Source organism: Schistocerca gregaria, chromosome 4 (genome assembly GCF_023897955.1).
Source record: "Schistocerca gregaria isolate iqSchGreg1 chromosome 4, iqSchGreg1.2, whole genome shotgun sequence".
NCBI classification, from domain to species: domain Eukaryota; kingdom Metazoa; phylum Arthropoda; class Insecta; order Orthoptera; family Acrididae; genus Schistocerca; species Schistocerca gregaria.
This window is the reverse complement of record NC_064923.1, coordinates 94,311,189-94,337,840: the sequence shown is the minus strand read 5'-3', so window position 1 is coordinate 94,337,840 and position 26,652 is coordinate 94,311,189. Positions and strand designations below refer to the sequence as shown.

At 44.3% G+C, this 26,652-nt stretch overlaps 1 protein-coding gene across 1 annotated transcript; it reads left to right on the top strand.

Moving 5' to 3' along the window:
• On the top strand, nt 1-26,652 carry LOC126268075 (uncharacterized). Its single transcript, XM_049973535.1, has 3 exons — nt 1-155; nt 19,917-20,135; nt 26,555-26,652. Exons 1-3 carry the CDS (start codon nt 92-94, stop codon nt 26,596-26,598), a joined length of 327 nt encoding a protein of 108 aa, XP_049829492.1. The 5' UTR covers nt 1-91; the 3' UTR covers nt 26,599-26,652.

Here is a 26,652-nt window from a genome sequence, read left to right as displayed (position 1 = left end):
CACGCCCCAGCTGCCACCAATCCGTTTCTGAGCGCCAGCAGGCGTGCATTTGGACCACACGTGCGACGCTTATAACACGCGGGGCCACGTGATGTCAAGAACCGCGCACAGCAGCAACCACACCATGAGAACGTTCTGCCTCTTCATTATTCTCGGTGAGTCGAGGAACGTCGCATGCTTCCCTCTAAACAATGGATTTCGTTTAAGCGAGTTTAATCGCGTAATGTTTCACCTCCCGTTTTCATAGACGACATCACCAGGCCCTTTCGAGTTCCGATGGTGGAAGATACGTCTATAGGGAGAATTTGGCTAGCACTGGGATAAGGAGTAAGGTTCGTCGGGAGCGCAACTACTATGCTCTGCTTAGACGCTTCGCATCCCATTTCTGGTTGGAACCCCGTACTTCGTGGAAGCAGCTTTCCATTTCTCCCTGTCAGATACTTCTGATGGCTATAGTTCCCGAAATTTTCACTTAACTCCTCCGCCACATGGTCTATAAATTCAGTGTCGACATACTTCGGCACCGCAATTTTTTTCTTTAATATTTTACCCATCCAGCTCCTCGCCCTCTACAGAAGATCCGATTCGCTGGACATCTATAATAATTAGCAGTTCTAAGTTTCATTTTACAACCAATTACAATTCTTTTACACTTCTCCAAGTAAAAATGATCTAATTTGATCCATTATAAATGGTTTTGAAACCCTGCGACTGTGAAAACAACAGGTTTGTTTTTAAATAATTCTTCTCCTACCAGTCACGATACTCTTTATTTACTTTTCACATGACGCGTTTCGGGAAATGATTCCCATTTTCAAGTGCGTTTTTTGTGTGTATGTTATGCCATTTCTACGTGATGTTGTCGATGTGTGAGAGTCTGCTTCATTTCATTGACTTCAAGTTTTCTTATGGTCCATTTGTGCAGAGTCTTACACACACGAAACATTACACACAACTTGATGCGCTGTGGCCGAGCGGTTCTAGGCGCTTCAGTCCGGAACCGCGCTGCTGCTACGGTCGCAGGTTCGAATCCTGCCTCGGGCATGGATTTATGTGATGCCCTTAGGTTAGTTAGGTTTAAATAGTTCTAAGTCTAGGGAACTAATGACTTCAGATGTTAAGTCCCATAGTGCTTAGAGCCATTTGAACAACTTGATGTACACTTTAAACATCGGAACTCACCTAACGACATCACACACATCCATGCCCGAGGCAGGATTCGAATTTGCGACCGTAGCGGTCGCGCGGTTATAGACTGAAGCGCCTAGAACCGCTCGGTCATACCGGCCGGCGATGTCCTTAGGTTAGTTAGGTTAAGTAGTTCTAAATTCTAGGAGACTGATGAGCTCAGAAGTAAAATCCCATAGTGGCCAGAGCCATTTGAACCATTTTATCTTACATAAGTGTGCAGTAAGTACAAAAGTGTACAGCAAGTTGTGTGTGATGTTTTGTGTGTGTGAGACTCTGCACATTAGAAAACTTAAAGTTAACGAAATGAAGCAGACTCTCACACATGGACATCACGTAGAAATGGCATACTACACAGACAAAAAACGCACTTGAAAATGGGGAACATTTCCCGAAACGCGTCGTGTGAGAAGTAAATAAAGGAAATCGTTATTGGTGGCAGAAGAATTATTTATCGCCGCGCGGTTACAGGTGCCATGTCACGAATCAGAAGGCCACTCCCGCCGGAGGTTCGACTCCTCCCTCGGGCATGTGTGTGTGTGTGTGTGTGTGTGTGTGTGTGTGTGTGGGTGTGTGTGTGTGTGTATGTGTTGTCTTTAGCGTAAGTTAGTTTAAGTAGTGTGTAGGTTTAGAGATCAATGACCTCAGCAGTTTGGTCCCATAGGAATACACACACATTTGAACATTTGAATTATTTATCAAATGGTTCGTATGGCTCTGAGCACTATGGGACTCAACTGCTGTGGTCATCAGTCCCCTAGAACTTAAAACTAATTAAACCTAACTAACCTAAGGACATCACACACATCCATGCCCGAGGCAGGATTCGAACCTGCGACCGTAGCAGCAGCGCGGCTCCGGACTGGAGCGCCTAGAACCGCACGACCACCGCGGCCGGCCGAATTATTTATCAACAAAGCTAAGATGGTTTATGGGGATAAGTAAAATGCTTAACGATGAAGTGCAAATACGAAATAATCGAACACAGGAACAGTAACAGCTTCCAAAAGATTGCAGAACTCGCCACAAACAAAGTGGAAGTCACGTGTGGTCTTCGGAGTCCGCCCCCAGTCTAATCCAGACATCTCCGCACATACGTGAATTTGGCAGCTTGGGAGCGCCAGAAAAACAAATTCTGGATACGATCTGGCTGCTTGCTTATACAGCAAACAGAACCCAGGTAGCCAGCAGCGGGAGCAGGCGCCGCTTACATGCGATTTCAGCTCTGCACTTGCACTTGAGCTCGCTGACAGCTGCTTGAACGAACGCGTAGTGCAGTACAATTGCTGACCGCCCGACTCTGCACCGGAGTTCATTATTAACTAGCACTGTCTCATGGAGTGAGGTCACGTGACACTTCTAACGGTGATATGGCCGTGAAATGTGGACAGTGATCTCGTTGGCCACCGTTGGTGTTCGTTATTGGAGAACAGGCTTTGTCCTGGAAGAGGGTTTCACCGTCTCTTTGTCTCACTCCATACTCACGTGTAAAACACAAGTCAACAATACATTACAGAAGCAGTCTTCAGAGCAAGAAAGTTAGATTCACGCTGCATAAATCTTAGCACAATTTTACCGAATAGCTGTGGAATGTCTCCATTTACAGGTTACCCATCAACGACTCGTTTGTGTGTGGTGCTTACTACCACGACCGCTCATAGTTGATAAAAGAAAAGAACGTATTAATATTTGGCACGAAACATACTTAGCCTACTAAAGAAAAAGAAACATTTCACTCGTTTTACGCCTCACAATTTACTGTTATTTAAATTTCACAACAAACATAAATACATTATTTTGTCATCTGTATTTGACATGCTACTATACTTCGTTCGCCGGCCGGTGTGGCCGAACGGTTCTAGGCGCTTCAATCTGGAACCGCGCGACCGCTACGGTCTTAGGTTCGAATCCTGCCTCGGGCATGGATGTGTGTGATGTCCTTAGGTTAGTTAGGTTTAAGTAGTTCTAGGTTCTAGGGGACTGATGACCACAAATGTTAAGTCCCATAGTGCTCAGAGCCATTTGAACCATTTTTTATACTTCGTTCATCATAAGAATAAACCTGATGCAAACGAAAACAACACCGATGACTCGTCAGGAGCCATAGCTCTAGAACACTGCTGCTGTTCCGCTCATGGAAGTAGGTCCAACTAACACAAGGTGTTTCAAAACTGATGGTATGTATTCAGGGATATGACAGGAAAGATTATGCGAAATAAAAAAGTCAAGTGAATATGGGCTGTAAAACTCTTACCTTAAGAACCATGAGCAATTCTTGATCTTCGATACCATGAAAAAAATCTCTTCTACTGCAGTCTCTTTGCTTTCCATATTTTGGGAAGTGATAGGGTATGGACCAAAACAACAAAAACATGTCCAGCAAACATGTGCTCTAAAATGCATATCTTTAGAGCTATTGGCACTTCCTGAACTTCGCTACTTTGAAACACAACTCTTCTAATGAAGAAGTGCTCATAAGTTTTAAGGTATGCATTTTAGAGCATGTGTTTATTGGCCATTTTTTTTTCTTGTTTTGGCCCATACTAGCACTTCCCAAAGTATGAAAAGCAAAGAGCTCGCACTAGAAGAGATTTGTTTCACAGTACCGAAGATTAAGAATTTCTCATAGTTCTTAATTTATGTGTTTTAGAGCCCATGTTTTTCTTGACTTTTCTGTTTCGAATGCTCGTTCCTGTTATATCCCTGAATATTGACCATCACTTCTGAAACACCCTGTATGTTAGATACCTTATTACTATGTCATTGTAAATGAAACTTTAATACAACCTTATATATTAACAGCCATCAACGTTTTTCTTAATCATACTTTAGCTACGTAGGTTTTATTTAAAAAATCGTGTAGTGTCACAGTCTCTGTAAACGCCACTTGCAATCTTATTGTCACGCTGTTAATACGAACTGTGAAAGTTGATGACACTGCTTCCTACTTCGTAATGAAACATGAGCGCAGAACGCCGTTAATGGCTAGAAACAAGTTGTTCTTCACGTTTTTCACAAGCTTATGGAGAAAAATCAGCGTTGACGTTTTTCGAGAAACACTGTCTGATAAACAGAACATGATATTCAAATTATATGTGTGGCGTAATCGGTAGCGTTGTAAAACGGCAGTTGTGGCGGCAATTCGGATCTCGTTGCGATCTATAACTTCTTTTGGGGCTTGAATACCTCGATCATTTAAATACGTAATCCATCAAATATATGTTAATTAACTCATATTAATCATTATTTTCCAAGTAAAATGCAAGTATTCTATTTTCTAATTTCGTATCGCACGCAAAATTCTGCTTTTCATTGCAAATATAAATTCTTAAATATTGATATTTTATAAAAGACTTTTAAAGATTGCTGAAGTTAAGAAAACGTTACCCAATCAAATTTTTTTGGAATTTTTTTTTTTAATATGCTCATGTAATCTCACACGAGCTAGAGTTATAAGCGTCGTAGAAATATGGAAAACAATCATTTTCACGGCGTCGAGCACGCTGAACAAATGTATTTTTACAATTGTTACCGTATCACTCCTATCTGAACGTAATAGAACTGATCTGGGGCCAAGTTAAGGGATCTGTCGATAGAAATAACTGGAAATTTAAGCTGCCAAATGTAGTGTAACCAATGCACGAAGCTTTGTGACACGTCACTGCCGAACGATGGCGAAAGAGGGGGAGGAAACGCGTACTTTTTTGGTGGCATGGGATTCTGTTGCCGATCGTCTCGTTATCAACGTTGCAGCCCTGAAATGTATTACCCGGAGTCCGATGTGGAAGGAGTTCAAACATTAGCGGACGACCGACTGTAATACCTTCAGTGGTTTGAATATTTAACTACTTACGAAATCAGCAGTATACTTTTACGCCAAGCATAGCACATGCAGGAAAATTACCCTTGTTAAAGTCAAGAATTTCCATCTTTCTTGTTTTTAATTACAATACTATATTAGCTAAGTTCGAGAGTATCTTATGTTTTTATGTTTTCCGTCAGGTCACCTAAGAAGTGTATCGTCTGAGTTTTGCCATGTTTAATTTTCATGTGTTTAAAAATTAAATGACATTCAAAGTGTTATTATTTCTCTGCTAGTCTCTTTTCATGTCTTTACCGCAACTGTTCACACCACTGCAGGTGAGTGCTGTCCAAGTAAAACGCGCCGATAAAACTGTTGCCGCATGTCATCGCCGAATCGCACAGGATAAAATGTATACCCATTATCGTGCTGCACTGTACTCGAGACAGATTGGTTTCCACTCCACGTGAAATAAAATCCAGTGAGGTTCTCGCAAAACGCGGGAGAATACATAGCGTAATGTTTACATGAGGTTTATTCTTATGGTGGAACATAATACGTGATAACGCATCCGAGGAACTCAAAAGCGTGCCACCCTCAGTAGAATCTTCCTTCGTGGTATCGTTAAGCTGTAAAAATAGACAAAATTTATCTTCTTGTTTGTCCACTCGTACATAATACTTTCTCTGCTCTGATTGGAGGAGAAATTTTTGGGCTCCTTTTTTCGATGTTGTAAGTATCTGTGTCGGGTTTTGAACATAGATGAATAAACATGAAAATAATTACTGTAGTTCACGCCAACATATTTTGAGACTCGTCGTTTATGTTAGCAAATCAGTTACAAAAAGGTGAGCGTGCCACTATGAGCGTTCGCTCAGCTTCAGAACTACCAGCAGAAGACCACGTCCCACAATTTTTACTCCAAGACATCTGAAAACGAGATGGCGGCAGTGCACCTAATCGATAAAAGTGTACTTGACGAGAAAAACAAGACGAAAATGTTACATAAAACTGCAAAACTAAGCGAAAAGAGTTCTATCAAATCAAGGGGAAGTGTGATATACTGCAATACGCATAGTATATCGTTGGCAGCAAGGGTCATGTCTCACTTTATTGCTACGAAAGCCGGAAGCCACTGTCAGTTTCTCTCGATTAAGAATGACTTATTAATATATTGAAAAATCCCCGTCAGTTGCGAAAAATTTCTGGTCTTTACCCAGTGCCAACGTAGTTGCCGCTGCCAACCGACCGCGTGGTGAAGTGATGCCGTGGCTGGCCTTCAGTTAAGTAGTTTTAATTCGACATGGTACCACGGCATTATAGGTTTTAATTGTTAATGTTGACTGTACCTTATCCTGGCATGTTATAGTAATTTTATGCTTCTGAAGAAGGCTAGATTCTTCGAGCCGAAACCTGGGTAAAGACCAGAAAATTTTCGCAACTGAGGCGGATTTTTCAATATATTAATGTATCACAGTTGCCGACGGGGCTGCAATAATCTAAAAATTATTAAATGACTTAGTAAGATTTTTCGCCAGGAAGCGTTCAGTCCAGTTGTTCCGATGTACAATAAAACAGTGCTTTTTTTTCTAGCCTACGGTGTGGAACTATGTCAGAGGCGGCAACAGTCTGGGCTCTGTGAAGAAGGAAAGGGTCACGTAGCATTGTTGGCTGGGAGAACCTGTAAGGCAGGTTGAACAGCCTAGTCGGAAAGGATTTGCTCCCTCGGCACAAAATAGCCCTTATCCCCGTGGTGTCTGAGAGTATTGTGTGACTGTAAAGGATGTGTGCGTAGTATCATGTCGTGTCTGTGTTGTATGATGATGATGATGATGATGATGATGAAAGAAAGAAGAGGAGAAACCCAGTGCGCCGGCACGCAGTGGACTCCTCTCGTGTAGCACCGAGGGAGCCGCCGCCAAGCTTAACGTAGCCGTCCGACGGACTGATCACCATAAACAGTGCCGCATGCCCTCCCTGCGTGAGATACTGTAGAGAGGTTTGGAATTGAATCCAGAACTGGTGCGAAGAAGAACAACTTATCTATCAGAAGTGTGTGGATTGGGGGTGAAAAAAGAAGTGAAGCTCACGAGGCGCGAATACCCAGACTTTAGTCATCTAGAATATTAGATAGAGAGCACTTAGTGACGTGCAACAAACTTTACACATAATTTCAAATCATTACGAAACTTAGAATGAAGGCTTTCACGACCGGATGACACAGCTGCTGGTAAAGCTTTCGATATGTGAGGTCGTGGTCCAAGAAACGATTCTGTTCCTGACGTTTCGTTCAATACTGTACTGGACATCCTCAGAGCCTCTTCTCCTCCGACTGACCTGTCGGACGTCCGACAGCGACATAAATACTGTCGGAAAGGGTGGCGTTCTCTTCATATAGAAATTAGCGAGAAATTCGAACAAACGGCTCTGGACAAAGCAAATAAGAAACCATCTTACAGGTACCGGTTTGTAGATGACACATCTGTGGTTTGGTCCCATAGTAGAGCGACTCCTCTGGACGAATTCTTTGGGCGGTAGATGTGGCCGAGCGGTTCTAGGCGCTTCAGTCTGGAACCGCGTGACCGCTACTGTCGCAGGTTCGAATCCTGTCTCGGGCATGGATGTGTGTGATGTCCTTAGGTTAGTTGGGGTTAAGTAGTTATAAGTTCTAGGGGACTTATGACCTCAGATGTTAAGTTCCATAGTGCTCAGAGCCATTTGACCCAACGAATTCTTTGATCATCTAAATAAAACTAGTCGAAAAATCCTGTTCACCGTGGAAATGAAAAATGATAACAGAATATCTTTCTTGGATGTTTTACTTATGAGACAGTCCGATGGGAGTTTGGCACATAAAGTTTTACGGAAAGTAACGTATACGGGCAGATATTTGAATTAAAACACCACACACAATCCTCAACAAAAGAGAGGTGTCATTAAAAGTCTTGTCGATAGAGCCGAACGGATATGCACATCGGAATACCTGGACGCTGAAATAAAACACCTGAAGCTGGCTTTCGAGAAAAATGGCTACTCAGAGAAAGAGGTAAAAGAGGATTTTGCGAACAGGGAACAGAACACCGAAGGAAGAGGATGAACCACAACGACGGAAAAATACAGTTTCTCCCCCTTTTATTAAAACAGAAACGGATCAGATACGTAAGATTTTACAGAAACATAACATTAGACCGGTCTTTAGACCAAAACAGAAAATAAGTCAAGTACTCAGATCTGTGAAGGATAAACGCCCTCCTCTGTCGACTTGTGGTGTATCGAAAATTCCTTGTACATGTGGTAAAGTTTATATTGAAACTACCAAGAGGAGCATAAATACACAGCTAAAAGAGACAGAAGTCTTTGTCGGCTAGGGAAAATAGAGAAATCAGCTGTAGCAGAGCATGTTCTTCAGTTAGGAAACCACGAAGCGAAGTTTTCTGAAACACAAATTACAATCCGCGACTATATACAGAAGCTATTGAAATTTAAAAGCATCAGAATAATCTTAATACGAAAGAGGAGGCTACCGAACGTAGCGACATATGGACAGTAGCTCTGCAGAATCGCTAGACAGTTTTTATCTTTAACAAGACGACAATCGATAGTTAAATTTAATCTCTGACGAGGATTATCTCTGTTCATAACGTGTTACTTTGACCACGCTTATGTCGCTCTCGGGCGTCCGACCTGTCAGTCGGCAAGAGGAGGAGCGCCTCTGAGGATGTCCAGAGCAGTCCTGGACGAAACGTCAGGAATTACGACATCACATCCCTAAAGGTTTACCAGCATCTTTACGAAACTTTTTCTGGCTGACAACCCTAGTAAACGATGAAAGAAAAAAAGTTTGTCACTCACTACTTTCCGCTGTTCATGTAGTGAAAGTATCACATGAAGCATGACATTTTAATTTATTACTTTTTTACTAATAATTGTATTCATGACAATTTTGCAGACAGTTTTCAAATATACCACAGAATAGACTTGCAAAATTATTTCAATGTACAATGCGTAGTTCAGGAGATATATTATAAACACTGACATGTCTGAAAAACTGCCGCATCATCCATGACGCTTTAATTTATTACGTCTTTACTACTAACTCTATTCCCAATTTATTTTGCAGAGAGTATCCAAATGTACCACTCAATGTACCTGCAAATATGACGTCTTGAAGACTGTTCTGCATGAAAACGAAACTTCAGGGTGTAAATCGCTACACATACAGGTCAAATTTGTGTACAAATATGTGTGAAATACGTTAAATAATTGTTTCAGTTGGCTGGCTGATTTGGGGGAAGGGAACAAACAGCGAGGGTATCGGTCTCATCGTATTAGGGAAGCATGGGAAAGGAAGTCGGCCGTGCCCTTTCGAAAGGAACCATCCCGGTATTTGCCTGAGGCAGTTTTGGGAAATCACGCAAAACCTAAATCAGGACTGCCGGACACGGGTTTTAATCGTTTTCCTCCCGCATGCGAGTCCAGTCTGCCAACCACTGTGTCATCTCAGTCGGTCTCTATATGTGAAATATATGCAACAGGTACATTCTTTGCCATGGCTGCGGGTATAAAGCTCCTCTTAAACCCGTGGATCGATTTCAGTCATACTTACAAGGGAACCTCCCCATCGCATCCCCCTCAGATTTAGTTATAAGTTGGCACAGTGGATAGGCCTTGAAAAACTGAACAGATCAATCGATAAAACAGGAAGAAGTTGTGTGGAGCTGTGAAAAAATAAGCAAAATATACAAACTGAGTAGTCCATGCGCAACACAGGCAACATCAAGGAGAATGTGAACTCAGGAGCGCCGTGGCCCCGTGGTTAGCGTGAGCGGAACGAGAGGTCTTTGGTTCAAGTCTTCCCTCGAGTGAAAACTTTATTTTCGTAAAGTTATGATCTGTCCGTTCGTTCAACGACATATCTGTTCACTGTAGTAAGTTTAGTGTCTGTGTTTTGCGACCGCACCGCAAAACCGTGCGATTAGTAGACGAAAGGACGTGCCTCTCCAATGGGAACCGAAAACATTTGATCGCGAGGTCATAGGTCAACCGATTCCTCCACAAGAAAACACGTCTGATATATTCTATACGACACTAGTGACGGCATGTGTGTCGCAGGACAGGAATATGTTATCGACCCACCTAACTTGTACACTTGGCGAATGGGTAAAAAGATTCTTCTACCTTGCCCGATTTAGGTTTTCTTGTGGATGTGATAATCACTCCCCAAAAATGATAAAAACACAATAGTTTGTCACATAAACTGCAAGAAATGAATGCAAGAGTTTCACAGTAGCACAGTTTTGCCTGTGCTCTGTGAAAACATATGTTTTTAACGTTTTCAAATTTTTCCGTGTGTAGACCGTCAAATCCTGCATATGTCCAAGCAAATCTGAACATGTCCTGGAATTTTGGGGAGCGAAGTTGATTATGTGTGAGTGCCTGAACTTTGATAATTGTCTGAAAATAAAAAATTAAACTTTTCACTCGAGGGAATACTTGAACCCAGGACTTCACGTTCCGCAGCTGCTCACGCTAACCACCGGACCACGGCGCTTCCGAACTAGCATTATCCTTGATGTTGCCTATCTTGCACATAGACTACTCAGTTTGTATATTTTGCTTATTTTTTTCATAGTTCCACACAACTTCTTCCTGTTTTCTCGATTGATCTGAGTTCAGTTTTTCAAGGCCTATCCACTGTGCCAACATATAACTAAATCTGAGGGGGATGCGATGTGGAGGTTCCCTTGTTAGTACACATATTACTTACTGAATGAGATTTTCACTCTGCAACGGAGTGTGCGCTGATATGAAACATCCTGGCAGATTAAAACTGTGTGCCCGACCGAGACTCGAACTCGGGACCTTTGCCTTTCGCGGGAAAGTGCTCTACCAGCTGAGCAACCGAAGCACGATTCAAGCCCGGTACTCACAACTTTACTTCTGCCAGTAACTCGACTCCTACCTTCCAAACTTTACAGAAGCTCTCCTGCGAACCTTGCAGAACTAGCACTCCTGAAAGAAAGGATATAGCGGAGACATGGCTTAGCCACAGCCTGGGGAATGTTTCCAGAATGAGATTTTCACTCTGCATCGGAGTGTGCGCAGATATGAAACTTCCTGACAGATTAAAACTGTGTGCCCGACCGAGACTCGAACTCGTGACCTTTGCCTTTCGCGGGCAAGTGCTCTGTAAAGTTTGGAAGGTAGGAGACGAGATACTGGCAGAAGTAAAGCTGTGAGTACCGGGCGTGAGTCGTGCTGCGGTAGCTCAGATGGTAGAGCACTTGCCCGCGAAAGGTAAAGGTCCCGAGTTCGAGTCTCGGTCGGGCACACAGTTTTAATCTGCCAGGAAGTTCCATATTACTTACTATCTACAAGGAAATATTGTGGGGGTAAGTACCACTGGCCTGCTGTTGGTGATGGAGAGAAAGTGTGGGTTGGATGAGGAAGACAGAGAGAGTGGGGACGAGAAGATGGACAGAGATAAGGGGAAATGAGGAGATTGTCAGAGAGATGGAGAGGAGCAGATGGACAGAGAGGGGGAGGGAGAGAAGATTGATTTAGAGGGAGTGACGGGACGAACTTATAGGGGCTAGGGGGGAAGAAGAGGTGGGCCTAGAGGGGGGCAGGAGAACATGGACAGGACAGGAGCAGATGAACAGGTAGAAGGGCAGGAGGAGCTGGACAGAGAGAGGGGGAGGAGTAGGTGTTCGGAGAGGGGGAGGAGCATATGGACAGAGAGAGGAGGGAGGAGGAGATGACAGAGGGATGGGGGGGGGGGCAAGGGGCAGTTGGTAGAATGTGGAGAGAGGAGAAGCAGGCTGGAGGTGAAAGGAGGAGACTTAGCAACACATGTTGGTAAGTCCGCAAGCAACGACGGCTACTCAGCGAGTACCATACTACAAAACTGCACTCAGTGAAACTTTGAACATAACTGCTAAGGTTCAGTGTCCATGTCAGAATTATATGGAACCCCGGGTTCCCGGGCTCGATTCCCAGCGGGGTCAGGGATTTTCTCTGCCTCGTGATGACTGGGTGTTGCGTTAAGTCCTTAGGTTAGTTACATTTAAGTAATTCTACGTTCTAGGGGACTGATGACCATAGATGTTAAGTCCCATAGTGCTCAGAGCCATTTTTATATTGGAACAAATAAGCCCTCGGTCACATTAAGTCAAAAATTGACCTGGTTTCGACGCTACTATGAGCGTCGTCTTCAGAATTAGACTAACTGTTCTAAAACATATTAGGTATATAGTACATTAATAAAATTAAAGTTTAGTACCTATAAGTCACATATTAAAAAAGATCTAAGCCGCAAAAGGCTGCTCGTACTGTGAACAAGGGTTGCACACACATAAATTTAGTAAGTTTCAGAAAAACTTCGACGAAGTGCCATATTCGGCCAGTATATGCAGCAAGATGTAAGGAACTAGAACGAATGTTCACCCTGCAGCGGAGAGTGCGTTGATTTAAAACTTTCTGACTAATTAAAAAGTGTGTCGGACGGGGACTCGAACATGGGAACCCGGTTTGGCATACAGTTTTAATCTGGCAGGAAGTTTCATACAAGAAACTGTTTCCACTAACTTGCGAACTTCTTGAAGTTGACGAAAAAAGCGGGCGTCGACAGGAGGGGGCAGTGATCGTGGGGTGGGGTGGGATGGGGTGGTGGTGGGGGGGGGGGGGGGAGATTGCAGATATGATAGCTCATAATATTCCACCCAATTCTGTAATTGCACCAGTAGAGCGTCACACTGCATCATTAATATGATTTCAGTATTACTATTTCAGAGTGGTTGTGAGACAGGCAAATAAACTGCAACGACTCAATGGGGAAGGATGAACTCTTACCTAAAATAAAGGAAACCACACCAGTGAAAGCGTACTTCGTGGATAAAATCGCTGAGAGTTTGTTTGTTTGTTGTTGTCTTCAGTCCTGAGACTGGTTTGATGCAGCTCTCCATGCTACTCTATCCTGTGCAAGCTGCTTCATCTCCCAGTACCTACTGCAACCTACATCCTTCTGAATCTGCTTAGTGTACTCATCTCTCGGTCTCCCTCTACGATTTTTACCCTCCACGCTGCCCTCCAATGCTAAATTTGTGATCCCTTGGTGCCTCAAAACATGTCCTACCAACCGATCCCTTCTTCTAGTCAAGTTGTGCCACAAACTTCTCTTCTCCCCAATCCTATTCAATACCTCCTCATTAGTTACGTGATCTATCCACCTTATCTTCAGTATTCTTCTGTAGCACCACATTTCGAAAGCTTCTATTCTCTTCTTGTCCAAACTAGTTATCGTCCATGTTTCACTTCCATACATGGCTACACTCCAAACAAATACTTTCAGAAACGACTTCCTGATACATAAATCTATATTCGATGTTAACAAATTTCTCTTCTTCAAAAACGCTTTCCTTGCCATTGCCAGTCTACATTTTATATCCTCTCTACTTCGACCATCATCAGTTATTTTACTTCCTAAATAGCAAAACTCCTTTACTACTTTAAGTGTCTCATTTCCTAATCTAATTCCCTCAGCATCACCCGATTTAATTTGACTACATTCCATTATCCTCGTTTTGCTTTTGTTAATGTTCATCTTATATCCTCCTTTCAAGACACTGTCCATTCCGTTCAACTGCTCTTCCAAGTCCTTTGCCGTCTCTGACAGAATTACAATGTCATCGGCGAACCTCAAAGTTTTTACTTCGTCTCCATGAATTTTAATACCTACTCCAAATTTTTCTTTTCTTTCCTTTACTGCTTGCTCAATATACAGATTGAATAACATCGGGGAGAGGCTACAACCCTGTCTCACTCCTTTCCCAACCACTGCTTCCCTTTCATGCCCCTCGACTCTTATTACTGCCATCTGGTTTCTGTACAAATTATAAATAGCCTTTCGCTCCCTGTATTTTACCCCTGCCACCTTTAGAATTTGAAAAAGAGTATTCCAATCAACATTGTCAAAAGCTTTCTCTAAGTCTACAAATGCTAGAAACGTAGGTTTGCCTTTTCTTAATCTTTCTTCTAAGATAAGTCGTAAGGTCAGTATTGCCTCACGTGTTCCAACATTTCGACGGAATCCAAACTGATCCTCCCCGAGGTCTGCATCTACCAGTTTTTCCATTCGTCTGTAAAGAATTCGCGTTAGTATTTTGCAGCCGTGGCTTATTAAACTGATAGTTCGGTAATTTTCACATCTGTCAGCACCTGCTTTCTTTGGGATTGGAATTATTATATTCTTCTTGAAGTCTGAGGGTATTTCGCCTGTCTCATACATCTTGCTCACCAGCTGGTAGAGTTTTGTCAGGACTGGTTGTCCCAAGGCCGTCAGTAGTTCTAATGGAATGTTGTCTACTCCGGGGGCCTTGTTTCGACTCAGGTCTTTCAGTGCTCTGTCAAACTCTTCACGCAGTATCGTATCTCCCATTTCGTCTTCATCTACATCCTCTTCTATTTCCATAATATTGTCTTCAAGTACTTCGCCGTTGTATAAACCTTCTATATACTCCTCCCACCTTTCTGCCTTCCCTTCTTTGCTTAGAACTGGGCTGCCATCTGAGCTCTTGATATTCATACACGTGGTTCTCTTCTCTCCAAAGGTCTCTTTAATTTTCCTGTAGGCAGTATCTATCTTACCCCTAGTGAGATAAGCTTCTACATCCTTACATTTGTCCTCTAGCCATCCCTGTTTAGCCATTTTGCACTTCCTGTCGATCTCATTTTTGAGACGTTTGTATTCCTTTTTGCCTGCTTCATTTACTGCATTTTTATATTTTCTCCTTTCATCAATTAAATTCAATATTTCTTCTGTTACCCAAGGATTTCTAGCAGCCCTCGTCTTTGTACCTACTTTATCCTCTGCTGCCTTCACTACTACATCCCTCAGAGCTACCCATTCTTCTTCTACTGTATTTCTTTCCCCTATTCCTGTCAATTGTTCCCTTATGCTCTCTCTGAAACTCTGTACAACCTCTGGTTCTTTCAGTTTATCCAGGTCCCATCTCCTTAATTTCCCACATTTTTGCAGTTTCTTCAGTTTTAATCTACAGGTCATAACCAATAGATTGTGGTCAGAGTCCACATCTGCCCCTGGAAATGTCTTACAACTTAAAACCTGGTTCCTAAATCTCTGTCTTACCATTATATAATCTATCTGATACCTTTTAGTATCTCCAGGGTTCTTCCATGTATACAACCTTCTTTCATGATTCTTGAACCAAGTGTTAGCTATGATTAAGTTGTGCTCTGTGCAAAATTCTACTAGGCGGCTTCCTCTTTCATTTCTTAGCCCCAATCCATATTCACCTACTATGTTTCCTTCTCTCCCTTTTCCTACACTCGAATTCCAGTCACCCATTACTATTAAATTTTCGTCTCCCTTCACTATCTGAATAATTTCTTTTATTTCATCGTACATTTCTTCAATTTCTTCATCATCTGCAGAGCTAGTTGGCATATAAACTTGTACTACTGTAGTAGGTGTGGGCTTCGAGGCCACAAGTCGTCCGTTTACCACCCTACAACTGTGATCTAAATCCCATAGAATTGGCATGGGCCAAAATAAAACACAATTTCAAGGAAAACAATGCCACTGTTGTCGAGGGAAAGACTGCAGAGTTCTGTTAACGCTGCTTTTCTTTCAGTGCGAAAGAACCAGTGCCGAAAAGGATAGACGGCCGTGGTTGGCCGAGCGGTTCTAGGCGCTTCAGTCCGGAACCACGCGGCTGCTACGGTCGCAGGTTCGAATCCTGCCTCGAGCATGTATGTGTGTGATGTCCTTAGGTTAGTTAGGTTTAAGTGGTTCAAAATTTAGGGGACTGATGACCTGTGCTGTTAAGTACAATAGTGCTTAGAGCCATTTGAACCATTTTTTCGAAAAGGATAATGACACAAAGACAGATAAACCGAAACAAATGTGGCATTGGGACCCCTAAACACCTATAATTGGCACCACCAGCAAAGGAAGTGCGAAATGAATCTACCAATTACTTATCAGAAGAGAAAGAAGAATGGCAGTACATACGTGTTTAAATTTTACTGATTTTTTAATGTTACCGTTAACGTAAAATCACTACATTTGTGATAAACGTAGTAATACTGCTTGCAAAAACAGAACAGTGATTAAAAGAAAGTCTCTTGGTGTGATAACACGGCCTATTCTTGTTTCCTGTTATCGAATACTTTATTATACAATAGGCAAGACGTGTTCGAAATTTGCATACGACAGCCTCAAAGTTTTTATTCTAAGTGTAGGTAATTTAATAGTGTTTCTTGATAATATCAATATATACTCCTCTAACGTTTTTTTTTATTTTTGTGTTTCGTCACATTTTTTTCTTTAATTATAATGCAACAATAGTGGCGACTGTTGTGGTGTTCAAGAATAATTGAACTTCTGCAACAAGAACTTCCAGCAAGTTCCTGAAATAAACTTGGCGCAGTGACTTGCAGAGGTAAACCTGAATAGGTTTTTGTTCTGATGTAAACACCTCAGCAAGTGCTTACTGAAGGTACTTGCTAGTGGAAATTAACCTCTTGTAGTACTTCGCTTCTAGGGGCAGTTTGACATTGCCAGCGCTCGGAGACAAATGAACATCTTTCAAGTAGTGCCGAATTTTTCCGCTTCTGGCAGCACTACTGAAATCGTCAAGTTATCGTGGCCAAACAGTACTCCATTAGTGACTGAGCAGCGATGCTTCATGGCAGTATCAGTCAGCGCGGGCCATGCTACCACGTCTCACAGTAAGGAAAGCGAAGAGCTTACAGTAGAACAGATTTGTTTCACGAAATCGAATATGAAGAAGTGCACATAGCAGTTGAAGTCCATGTTTACTGTCCTTTTTTGCGTGGAACGATCTTTTCAGTCATACTCTTGAATATTGACAATTCTTCCTGAGACACCACGTGTAACTCATAGTGATCGGTTTCGGCTTACAGCCGTCACCAGATCTGGTATAAAACAAAAAGAGAGTAATGAGACAATAATAAGTTCAACTGGCTGAAGCCTCAATATATAGAATATCTAAGAATACATAAAAAAATATAACATGGCTGACAGCCATAACATGCCATTAAAAGTGTGGTGTCACCACCAGACACCTCACTTGCTAGGTGGTATCCTTTAAATTAGCCGCGCTCCGGTAGTATACGTCGGACCCGCGTGTCGCCACTATCAGTGATTGCAGACCGAGCGCCGCCACACGGTAGGTCTAGAGAGACTTCCTAGTACTCGCCCCAGTTGTACAGCCGACTTTGCTAGCGATGGTTCACTGACTTCTACGCTCTCATTTGCCGAGACGATAGTTAGCATAGCCTTCAGCTACGTTATTTGCTACGACCTAGCAAGGCGCCATTATCAGTTACTATTGATGTTGTGAATCATGTAATGTCAAGAGCGACGTTCGTCATTAATGGATTAAAGTTAAGTATTCCCCCAGCTACGTCCGTTTTTCTAAATTCTAATTTCCTTGTCCTGTTCCAGACCTCACGCCAGCCTGCGTGAGCTAAATCGCGTGCCTTTCGGCCTCCTCTAGTAACACGGTGTTGGCTTTCCTGCCAACCACAACAAAAAGTCTCCTGATACACGTATCAATGTGAAACGATCTGTACGTACAGGTTCACAACAAGAACTAGTGAAGACTCGAGGATGTCCATACATGAACAAGCTAAAGCCAGTAGAAGGTGCGAGTGCTGAGGTACATGAGTAATCAGTATCTCAGACTCAATAGCTTAAAATAAAACATTGTAGGATGTGAGGTCCTCCAGTTATGCATAACACCATTAACTGGCGGACCTCACATCCTACAATTTTAAGTGCAAACACGGTCAACACAAGGAGCTGCAAATCCAAATGATGAATAAAATAAGACATCATTAGGCCTAGTTATTAATTAAAATGATTTTACATGTTAAAATATATGTCTAGCAATAAATATAAAATTAAATGCAATATATGGAAATAATATATATGCTTAAAATCCGAGCAAAAGCGTAAAAAGTGGTGGGGGTGGTAAGTTCCTATAGGACCAAACTGCTGAGGTCATCGGCCCCGTATAAAGTGGTATTCTTCGTTCTAGTAAAAAAAAGTTTTTGCGTGACAAAGTAAATAAAAACATAATTGTGGGAAAAATAAACAAGTGAAATTAAAATAGTGGCTCATGGCTAAAGTGTATTCTTCTCCTTTAGTGTATCTGTATAATTACAGGTTTCAACTGAAGGTGGTATACAAACTGCTGGTAGAAAACCTTTTTGCAAGGCATTCTGTAAGAGGTGAACACATGAAACAGTAATTATCTTAATAATGTCTCGATGGCTGACAGCGCAGTCAAAGGCATCTCCATTGGGACCTCTTTTTGGAGGTGTCTGCGAGAGGAGGCAGAGTGTTTGTGAGGCCAGTGGGCAGTTCGTACATCCCTCAGTAGGGCCCCGTGTCTAGCTTATGTCATTTTAGCAACTATGATTACGAAAGTAAATAATTGAGTCAATATGGCTAGGAGAGTGCTTTTGCTACATAGAGCTGTTATTAGCATCTCACTCGACAGTGAATTGGCATCGCTTAGTTCCAGTAATATGGATAGCGTTCTCGTAGTGCGGAGTGTGCTCTATCCCACCCCGTCTTCTCCCCCGCTCCTCCTGGTGGCTCATCCGCGGTGGACGGGCGGAATGGGCTGCAGTCCCCCAGCATCGTCGGCTCACCCGGTTGTGACGGCGGATGCACAGGGCCTAGGCCCCGCACGATCTCGACGACGGCTCACTGATGTGGTCAGCATTGGCGGCGAGCGAGTCTGCCGAGATGTCTGCTAAGCCTGTGTTGATGATTGACAGCAGCAGCAGAGAGGATCAGAGCTGGTACTGTCCCCTCACGTCTGGGGGATGGGCCGGCCTTACTGAAAAATCTCCTTAATAAAGATTAACATGTCGATCACCGAGCTGGGCGCTATGCAGCGACCCAGTACACATCTGACTGCAAGTCTAACTACGAGTGCCATGTTGCTATCCAAGCTGGCGTATTTAAAGGAAGCACGAGCGTCGTCCTGCTCGTTTGTAATGAACGCATTCGTTCCACTTATACTGCTGATTCATCTGTCGTACTCGCCCCTTAGGTGTTCTTGTGACAGAGTTACTTGTTGTTACGGCAGAAGTTATGAAATGCAGTACAACTGACGCTATACCTCTGTCTTACACTCTACGAAAGTCTCCGTCTAACACAAACCCATGTACTAAGCAGGTCACTCTCGCCTGTTGTGTGTAACCAGGCCACTGCCCCTGCATGACGACACATTTCGATACATGTGCAATCCTCTTACCTCTTGGCTAACCTACTGCCTCTGGCTCTCGGCATAGGCAACGAAACTTTGACACTATTCCACGTTTCCAACTCTTTACTATTCCGCAACACACACACACACACACACATATATATATATATATATATATATATATATATATATATATATATATATATATATAAGTTCATGACCTCCATATTTACAAATTTGCTTTTGCTTTTTCTGGCGGACACACGTGCAGGTCGTCCGCTTATAGCAAACTCTCAAAACTCTGGCATCTCTCTCTCCACATCCACCACTGCTGGCGGCTCACCTCCAACTGCACAACGCTACGCGCTGTTCACATCCAACTGCCCAACGCTACAATAGCGAATATTCCAACAATGCCAAACAGCCACAAAATGCACACAGCACAGTCAGTGATTTTCATACAGAGCGCTACGTAGCATTACCAACATAAAAACCTAAACAGCCTACTTACACAATGAACATGTGTGAGCAGCTGCACTTTAATTACAACCACCCGGCACTTAGGAATACTTGTGTATAATGTGCGTACCAGTGGGGTGGTGGACTAGTTTTGTGTCGGCCTCTGAGAGCAGAGGAGTAAGGGGCTTGTGACGCTGCAGGTGCGGCGGCCGCCGCGCTGGGGGAGGCCCCGGGCCCTTGGCGGCAGGTGAACCCGTCCGTCGACCTGGACCACTGCGGCCCCCACCACCTGCTGCGGCCCTGCCCGCCGCGCTGCTCGCTAGCGCTGCGCCCCGTGTACGCCGTCTGCGAGGGCGGCCGCCTGCGCAGGTTCCTCAACTGCTGCGCCTGGCGCCGCGACGTCTGCTTCTACAAGAGGAGTGAGTCCTCGCTTCAGTCGCCACTTCTCCATTACGTGCCGCCAGTTCAAAAGTGTCCGCACATGTATTAGTGAGCATCAATACGGCGGTTCGAACTCTGCTGGGCGCACTTTCAATTATGTGTCTGAATGTCTGTGGAGGAGTGACAGCCCTTTCTTCCTCGAGAGCTGAAATCAGAGAAGGTAGTGACGTTAGGCGCTGTGGTCTGGAGCGGATTTGTCGTCCTAACTCCCCCTCCCCCCATCTACGTATTCTATTGGGTTCAGGTCACGTCTCGGGACAGGACAGGCCTCTTCAGGAGTGTTAGTCGGCAAACCGTTGTTGTTTTTTGACAGGGTGCGTTGCCATGCTGATACAGTCATCATCCCCGAACTGTTGCTCTACTGTACGCTGCACACAATGGTGTAAACCGTGTTCAATTTCTTCCACATTTGCCCTTTTCTTAAATACAATAAGGGGATCACAACCCCAACCACGAAAAGCAGCCACATAACGCAACATCACCTCATCTGCGCCGGCCGCGGTGGTCGAGCGGTTCTCGGCGCTGCAGTCTGGAACCGTGCGACCGCTACGGTCGCAGGTTCGAATCCTGCCTCGGGCATGGACGTGTGTGATGTCCTTACGTCAGTTAAGTTGAAGTAGTTCTAAGTTCTAGGGGATGTTAAGTCCCATAGTGCTCAGAGCCATTTGAACCATTTGAACCTCATCTGCATTTCTCCATTGGCAATACACTTCTTCGTCTTCTTGTCCCTTCATCCCACATCAGTACAGGGTCGGCACTGTTATTTACGGATTTGGCATAATTACGAGTGGCCAGCTGCACTTCCTATCGCCACCCCTGACCTCTCCGACTGAATGTACAGGGTGTTACAAAAAGGTACGACCATTCAGGAGACATTCCTCACACACAAAGAAAGAAAATATGTTATGTGTACATGTGTCCGGAAACGCTTACTTTCCATGTTAGAGCTCATTTTATTACTTCTCTTCAAATCACATTACTCATGGAATGGAAACACACAGCAACGTACCAGCGTGACTTCAAACACTTTGTTACAGGAAATGTTCAAAATGTCCTCCGTTAGCGAGGATACATGCATCCACCCTCCGTCGCATGGAATCCCTGATGCGCTGATGCAGCCTTGGAGAATGGCGTATTGTATCACAGCCGTCCACAATACGAGCACGAAGAGTCTCTACATTTGGTACCGGGGTTGCGTAGACAAGAGATTTCAAATTCCCCCATAAATTAAAGTCAAGAGGGTTGAGGTCAGGAGAGCGTGGAGGCCATGAAATTGGTCCGCCTCTACCAATCCATCGGTCACCGAATCCGTTGTTGAGAAGCGTACGAACACTTCGACTCAAATGTGCAGGAGCTCCATCGTGCAGGAACCACATGTTGTGTCGTACTTGTAAAGGCACATGTTCTAGCAGCACAGGTAGAGTGTCCCGTATGAAATCATGATAACGTGCTACATTGAGCGTAGGTGGAAGAACATGGGGCCCAATCAAGACATCACCAACAATGCCTGTCCAAACGTTCACAGAAAATCTGTGTTGGTGACGTGATTGCATAATTGTGTGCGGATTCTCCTCAGCCCACACATGTTGATTGTGGAAATTTTCAATTTGATCACGTCGGAATGAAGCCTCATCCGTAAAGAGAACATTTGCACTGAAATGAGGATTGACACATTGTTGGATGAACCATTCTCAGAAGTGTACCCGTGGAGGCCAATCAGCTGCTGATGGTGCCTCCACACGCTGTACATGGTACGGAAACAACTGGTTCTCCCGTAGCACTCTCCATACAGTGACGTGGTCAACGTTACCTTGTACAGCAGCAATGTCTCTGACGCTGACACTATGGTTATCATCAACTGCAAGAAGAATTGCCTCGTCCATTGCAGGTGTCCTCGTCGTTCTAGATCTTCCTCAGTCGCGAGTCATAGTCTGAAATGTTCCGTGCTCCCTAAGACGCCGATCAATTGATTCGAACGTCATCCTGTCGGGACACCTTCGTTCTGGAAATCTGTCTCGATACAAACGTACCGGGCCACACAAACAGCAGTTGACCGGCGTTGCCTGGTGAAACGTGTTGTGATGCCTCGTGTAAAGACCAGAAATGCGTACCATCACGTTTCCGACTTTGGTAAAGGTCGGATTGTAGCCTATCGATATTGCGATTTATCGTATCGCGACATTGCAGCTCGCGTTGGTCGAGATCCAATGACTGTTAGCAGAATATGGAATCGGTGGGTTCAGGAGGGTAATACGGAACGCCGTGCTGGATAACAACCGCCTCGTATCACTAGCAGTCGAGATGACAGGCATCTTATGCGCATGGATGTAACGGATCGTGCAGCCACGACTCGATCCATGAGTCGACAAATGGGGACGTTTGCAAGACAACAACCATCTGCACGAACAATTCGACGACGTTTTGCAGCAGCATGGACGATCAGCTACGGTTACCCTTGACGCTGGGTTACAGACAGGAGCGCCTGCGATGGTGTACTCGACGAACATGGGTGCACGGATGGCAAAACATGATTTTTTCGGATGAATCCAGGTTCTGTTTACAGCATCATGATGGTCGCATCCGTGTTTGGCGACATCGTGGTGAACGCACATTGGAAGCGTGTATTCGTCATCGCCATACTGGCGTATCACCTGGCGTGATGGTATGGGGTGCCATTGGTTACACGTGTAGGTCACCTCTTTTTCGCATTGACGGCACTTTGAACAGTGGACGTTACATACCAGATCCTTTACGACCCGTGGCTCTACCCTTCATTTGATCCCTGCGAAACCCTACATTTCAGTGGGATAATGCACGACCGCATGTTGCAGGTCCTCTACGGGCCTTTACGGGCCCTGGCCAGCACATTCTCCATATCTCTCACCAATTGAAAACGTCTGGTCAATGGTGGCCGAGCAACTGGCTTGTCACAATACGCCAGTCACTACTCTTGATGAACTATGGTATCGTGTTGAAGCTGCATGGGCAGCTGCACCCGTACATGCCATCCATGCTCTGTTTGGCTCAATGCCCACGCGTATCAATGCCGTTATTACTGCCAGATGTGGTTGTTCTGGGTACTGATTTCTCAGGATATATGTACCCAAATTACTTGAAAATGTAATTACATGTCAGTTCTAATATAATATATTTGTCCAATGAATACCCGTTTATCATATGCATTTCTTGAATGAGATTTTCACTCAGCAGCGGAGTGTGTGCTGATATGAAACTTCCTGGCAGATTAAAGCTGTGTGCCCGACCGAGACTCGAACTCGGTCTGGCACACAGTTTTAATCTGCCAGGAAGTTTCATCTGCATTTATTCTTGGTGCAGCAATTTTAATTGCCAGTAGTGTATCTACCCCAACTGCTTGCATGTATTTCATGAGAAAGTTGGCGTAAGTTTCCTAAATGTTTGCTAATCGTGTAACTGAGGTGTAACTTGGGTCCGAGCCCAGTATTCACCTAGTGGGATGTGAGAAACCACCTGAAAGCCACATCCAGGTTGGACAGCACACCGAACCTTGTCGTTAATCCAATGGATGGACTCGATTAGTGTCGGCGCAGCTCCCCATCCCGGAAGCAGTGCTGTAACTCGCACAGCTACCTGAGCGTGTCTGTTTGGCTATACACATGATGACAGGTAATGTTCTAAGGGCGCTCGCCAAGCCCGAACCCTTTTATTGGAGTGATACAGGGTATAGCATGCTTCCCCACTCCAAATAATCGATCCCAGTCATCAACTATCCAATGGCATCTCTCTTTGCATTGGCGTTTGGTGCTGACATGTCCGACTAGGCAACATGTTTCCAGTGATCAACTGTACAATGTTGGTGTGAAGCCTTGTGTCGTGCAGTCATCAAGGGTACACGAGTGGGCCTTCGGCTTCGAAAGCCCATAATTATGATGTTTCCTTGAATGGTTCGTACGCTGACACTTGTTGATGGAACAGCATCGATATCTGCAGAAGAGTTCCACTTCTGTCACGTTGAGCGATTCCCGTTCCTGCAGGATCTTTTTCCGGCCACCGCGATGTCGGACACATGATGTTTTACCGGATTCCTCATATTCACGGTACACTCGTAAAATGGTCGTACGGGAAAATCCCCACTTCATCGCTACCTCGGAGATGTTGTGTCCCAGTGCTCGTGAGCCGACTATAACATCACATCCAAACTCTCTTAAATCTCGATATGCTGCCATTGTAGCAGAAGTAACCGGTCTAAAAACTGCGCCAGACACTTGTTGTCTTATATGGGCGTTGCCGACAGCAGCGCCACAGTCTGCCCGTTTACATATCTCTCAATTAGAATGCGCATGCCTATACCAGTTTCTTTGGCGATTGTATGTAGATGTATGAGGCGCTCGGATGTGTCGGTGGCCCGATGTTGGACTGCATGGGAGTACTCGCCGCCAATGCTCCAGCCGCCCATGTCTGACCACCATAAGGGAGGATCCTCTTATAGTGCACCAATCACATCATAGCCCCTTCACACATTTACCTGACATATCAGAACAAATAATGGACTCCCTGGAACGTATTGTGTAATCCTGCTCCACAAATCAGAGTATAGCAGCACCTGGGCCACAGAATTATCGTCTCATGCACAGGTTTCCCTTAACACCACAATAGACTTCCTTTGCAGTGGTGTGGTGGCAAGGAATATGGACTGCTGATGAATGGTGTCGCAATGTTCTCAGTGCTGAATCGCACCCTGGACGACCACAGTCGGTGAGCGTCGCGACGACCTGTTTTGGAAAGGTACAGTGGTGTCGCTCCTGCCGTAACGGTGTGGAGAGCCGTTGAGTATGACTTTGACTTCAGGCTGGTAGAAGGAATTCTGAGGGTACGACGGTAGGTCACGCACATCCTATGTCATCGTTTGTTCATTCTCGTGAGACAGTACCGTGTAGCCATTTTTCAACAGGACAATACTCGTCCGCACATGGCACATATCTCTAAGAACTATCTGAGTGATGTCGAGATACGCTGACAGGACGTGGGGGAGAGGCGGGGGATGGGGGGGGGGGCAGCTCGAACGTCAGCCCTGTTCCAGGCTAGTATCCGGAATGTCAAGGACCAGTTACAGCACTTCTGGGCCAGCTTGCCTCAGCAGTGGGTACAGCTGCTTCACGACAGCCTTCCCAAGCGAATCGGTGCGTGCATCGAGACCGGAGCGAGTGCAAAGTCTTACTGATGAGTGGGTCCATTCACACTGCCAGGTTCTTAGTAAATTTCACTCGATCCTTCAGTCCGAGAAGTTTCATTTCGTTTCTGCAGTCGCTCCTGGTCGTGTCACGGGTCTGGACAAGCAAGGAAATGGAAAGTTTTGACGAGAATATCTATCGAATATTTGTAATTGAAGTGGAATTATGTCTTTCAGCGGCGGCCGGTGTGGCCGAGCGGTTCTAGGCGCTTCAATCTGGAACCGTGCGACCGCTACTGTCGCAGGTTCGAATCCTGCCTTGGAGATGGTTGGCTGTGTGATGTCTTTAGGTTAGTTAGGTTTAAGTAGTTGTAAGTTCTAGGGGACTGGTGACCTCAGATGTTAAGTCGCATAGTGCTCAGAGCCATTTGAACCATTTTTTTTTGTCTTTCAGCATCAGATGAAAAAGAGAGGTCAAAAATGGTTCAAATGGCTCTGAGCGCTATGGGACTTCCCATCTGAGGTCATTAGTTCTCTAGAACCACTTAAACCTATTTAACCTAAGGACATCATATACATCCATGCCCGAGGCAGGATTCGGACCTGCGACCGCAGTGGTCGCGCGGTTCCAGACTGAAGCGCCTAGAACCGCTCGGCCACATCGGCCGGCAAAAACAGAATAATAGTCAGGATAGGCAATCATTAAGTAACATCTATTGCAGATTTGTACCAATGATGCAAGACGGGAAAGGCGTATTATTTCTAAACGTAAATTTTACAAACTTGCTGTGCAAAACAAAAAGGCCATACAGCACTGCGCGAAGAAAGTGAAGATTGTTCCCTCACATCAGTCCTCATCCAACCACAACTCATGTGAAGTCTGCAGCTTGCGTCCTCTGATCCCTGATCCCCATTTTGTTAGGGATCAAGAAATGTTCAGCAAATCGTGTACATTAATACACCAGATAACTCCTGCGAGGCCCATAGCAAAATATAATATTAAGCTCAGACAACGTAGAAAGTTTCAGCATACGATACTAATCGTACGAGTAATAATGTTTTTCAAATGTTGATTCGTGTACTTAATAAATAAATAAATATGTGATACGGGCTTGACTACTTACAACCATTAGTCAAGGTTATACTGTAATGAACTGTCGTACCTAAACTGTTTTACAATAATTGCATCCTTAATATTTAACTCTAATGAATGTCTTTCTGAGTTGCTTTTCATTCCTTCTGTTTCAGAATGCACTTTCAGCCACGAGGAACCAGTCAAAGACAAATGGTGACAAGCAGTCCCAGAATACACAATAGATAAATAAAGGACGCCATTGCGAAAAGCA

Excerpts from the sequence above, each read along its gene's own strand:
- LOC126268075 (XM_049973535.1), top strand. The coding sequence starts at position 92 with ATGTCAAGAACCGCGCACAGCAGCAACCACACCATGAGAACGTTCTGC. Across the intron at positions 156-19,916 it reads CTGCCTCTTCATTATTCTCG|GTGCGGCGGCCGCCGCGCTG; the intron begins GTGAGTCGAGGA and ends GTGACGCTGCAG. Across the intron at positions 20,136-26,554 it reads CGTCTGCTTCTACAAGAGGA|AATGCACTTTCAGCCACGAG; the intron begins GTGAGTCCTCGC and ends CTTCTGTTTCAG.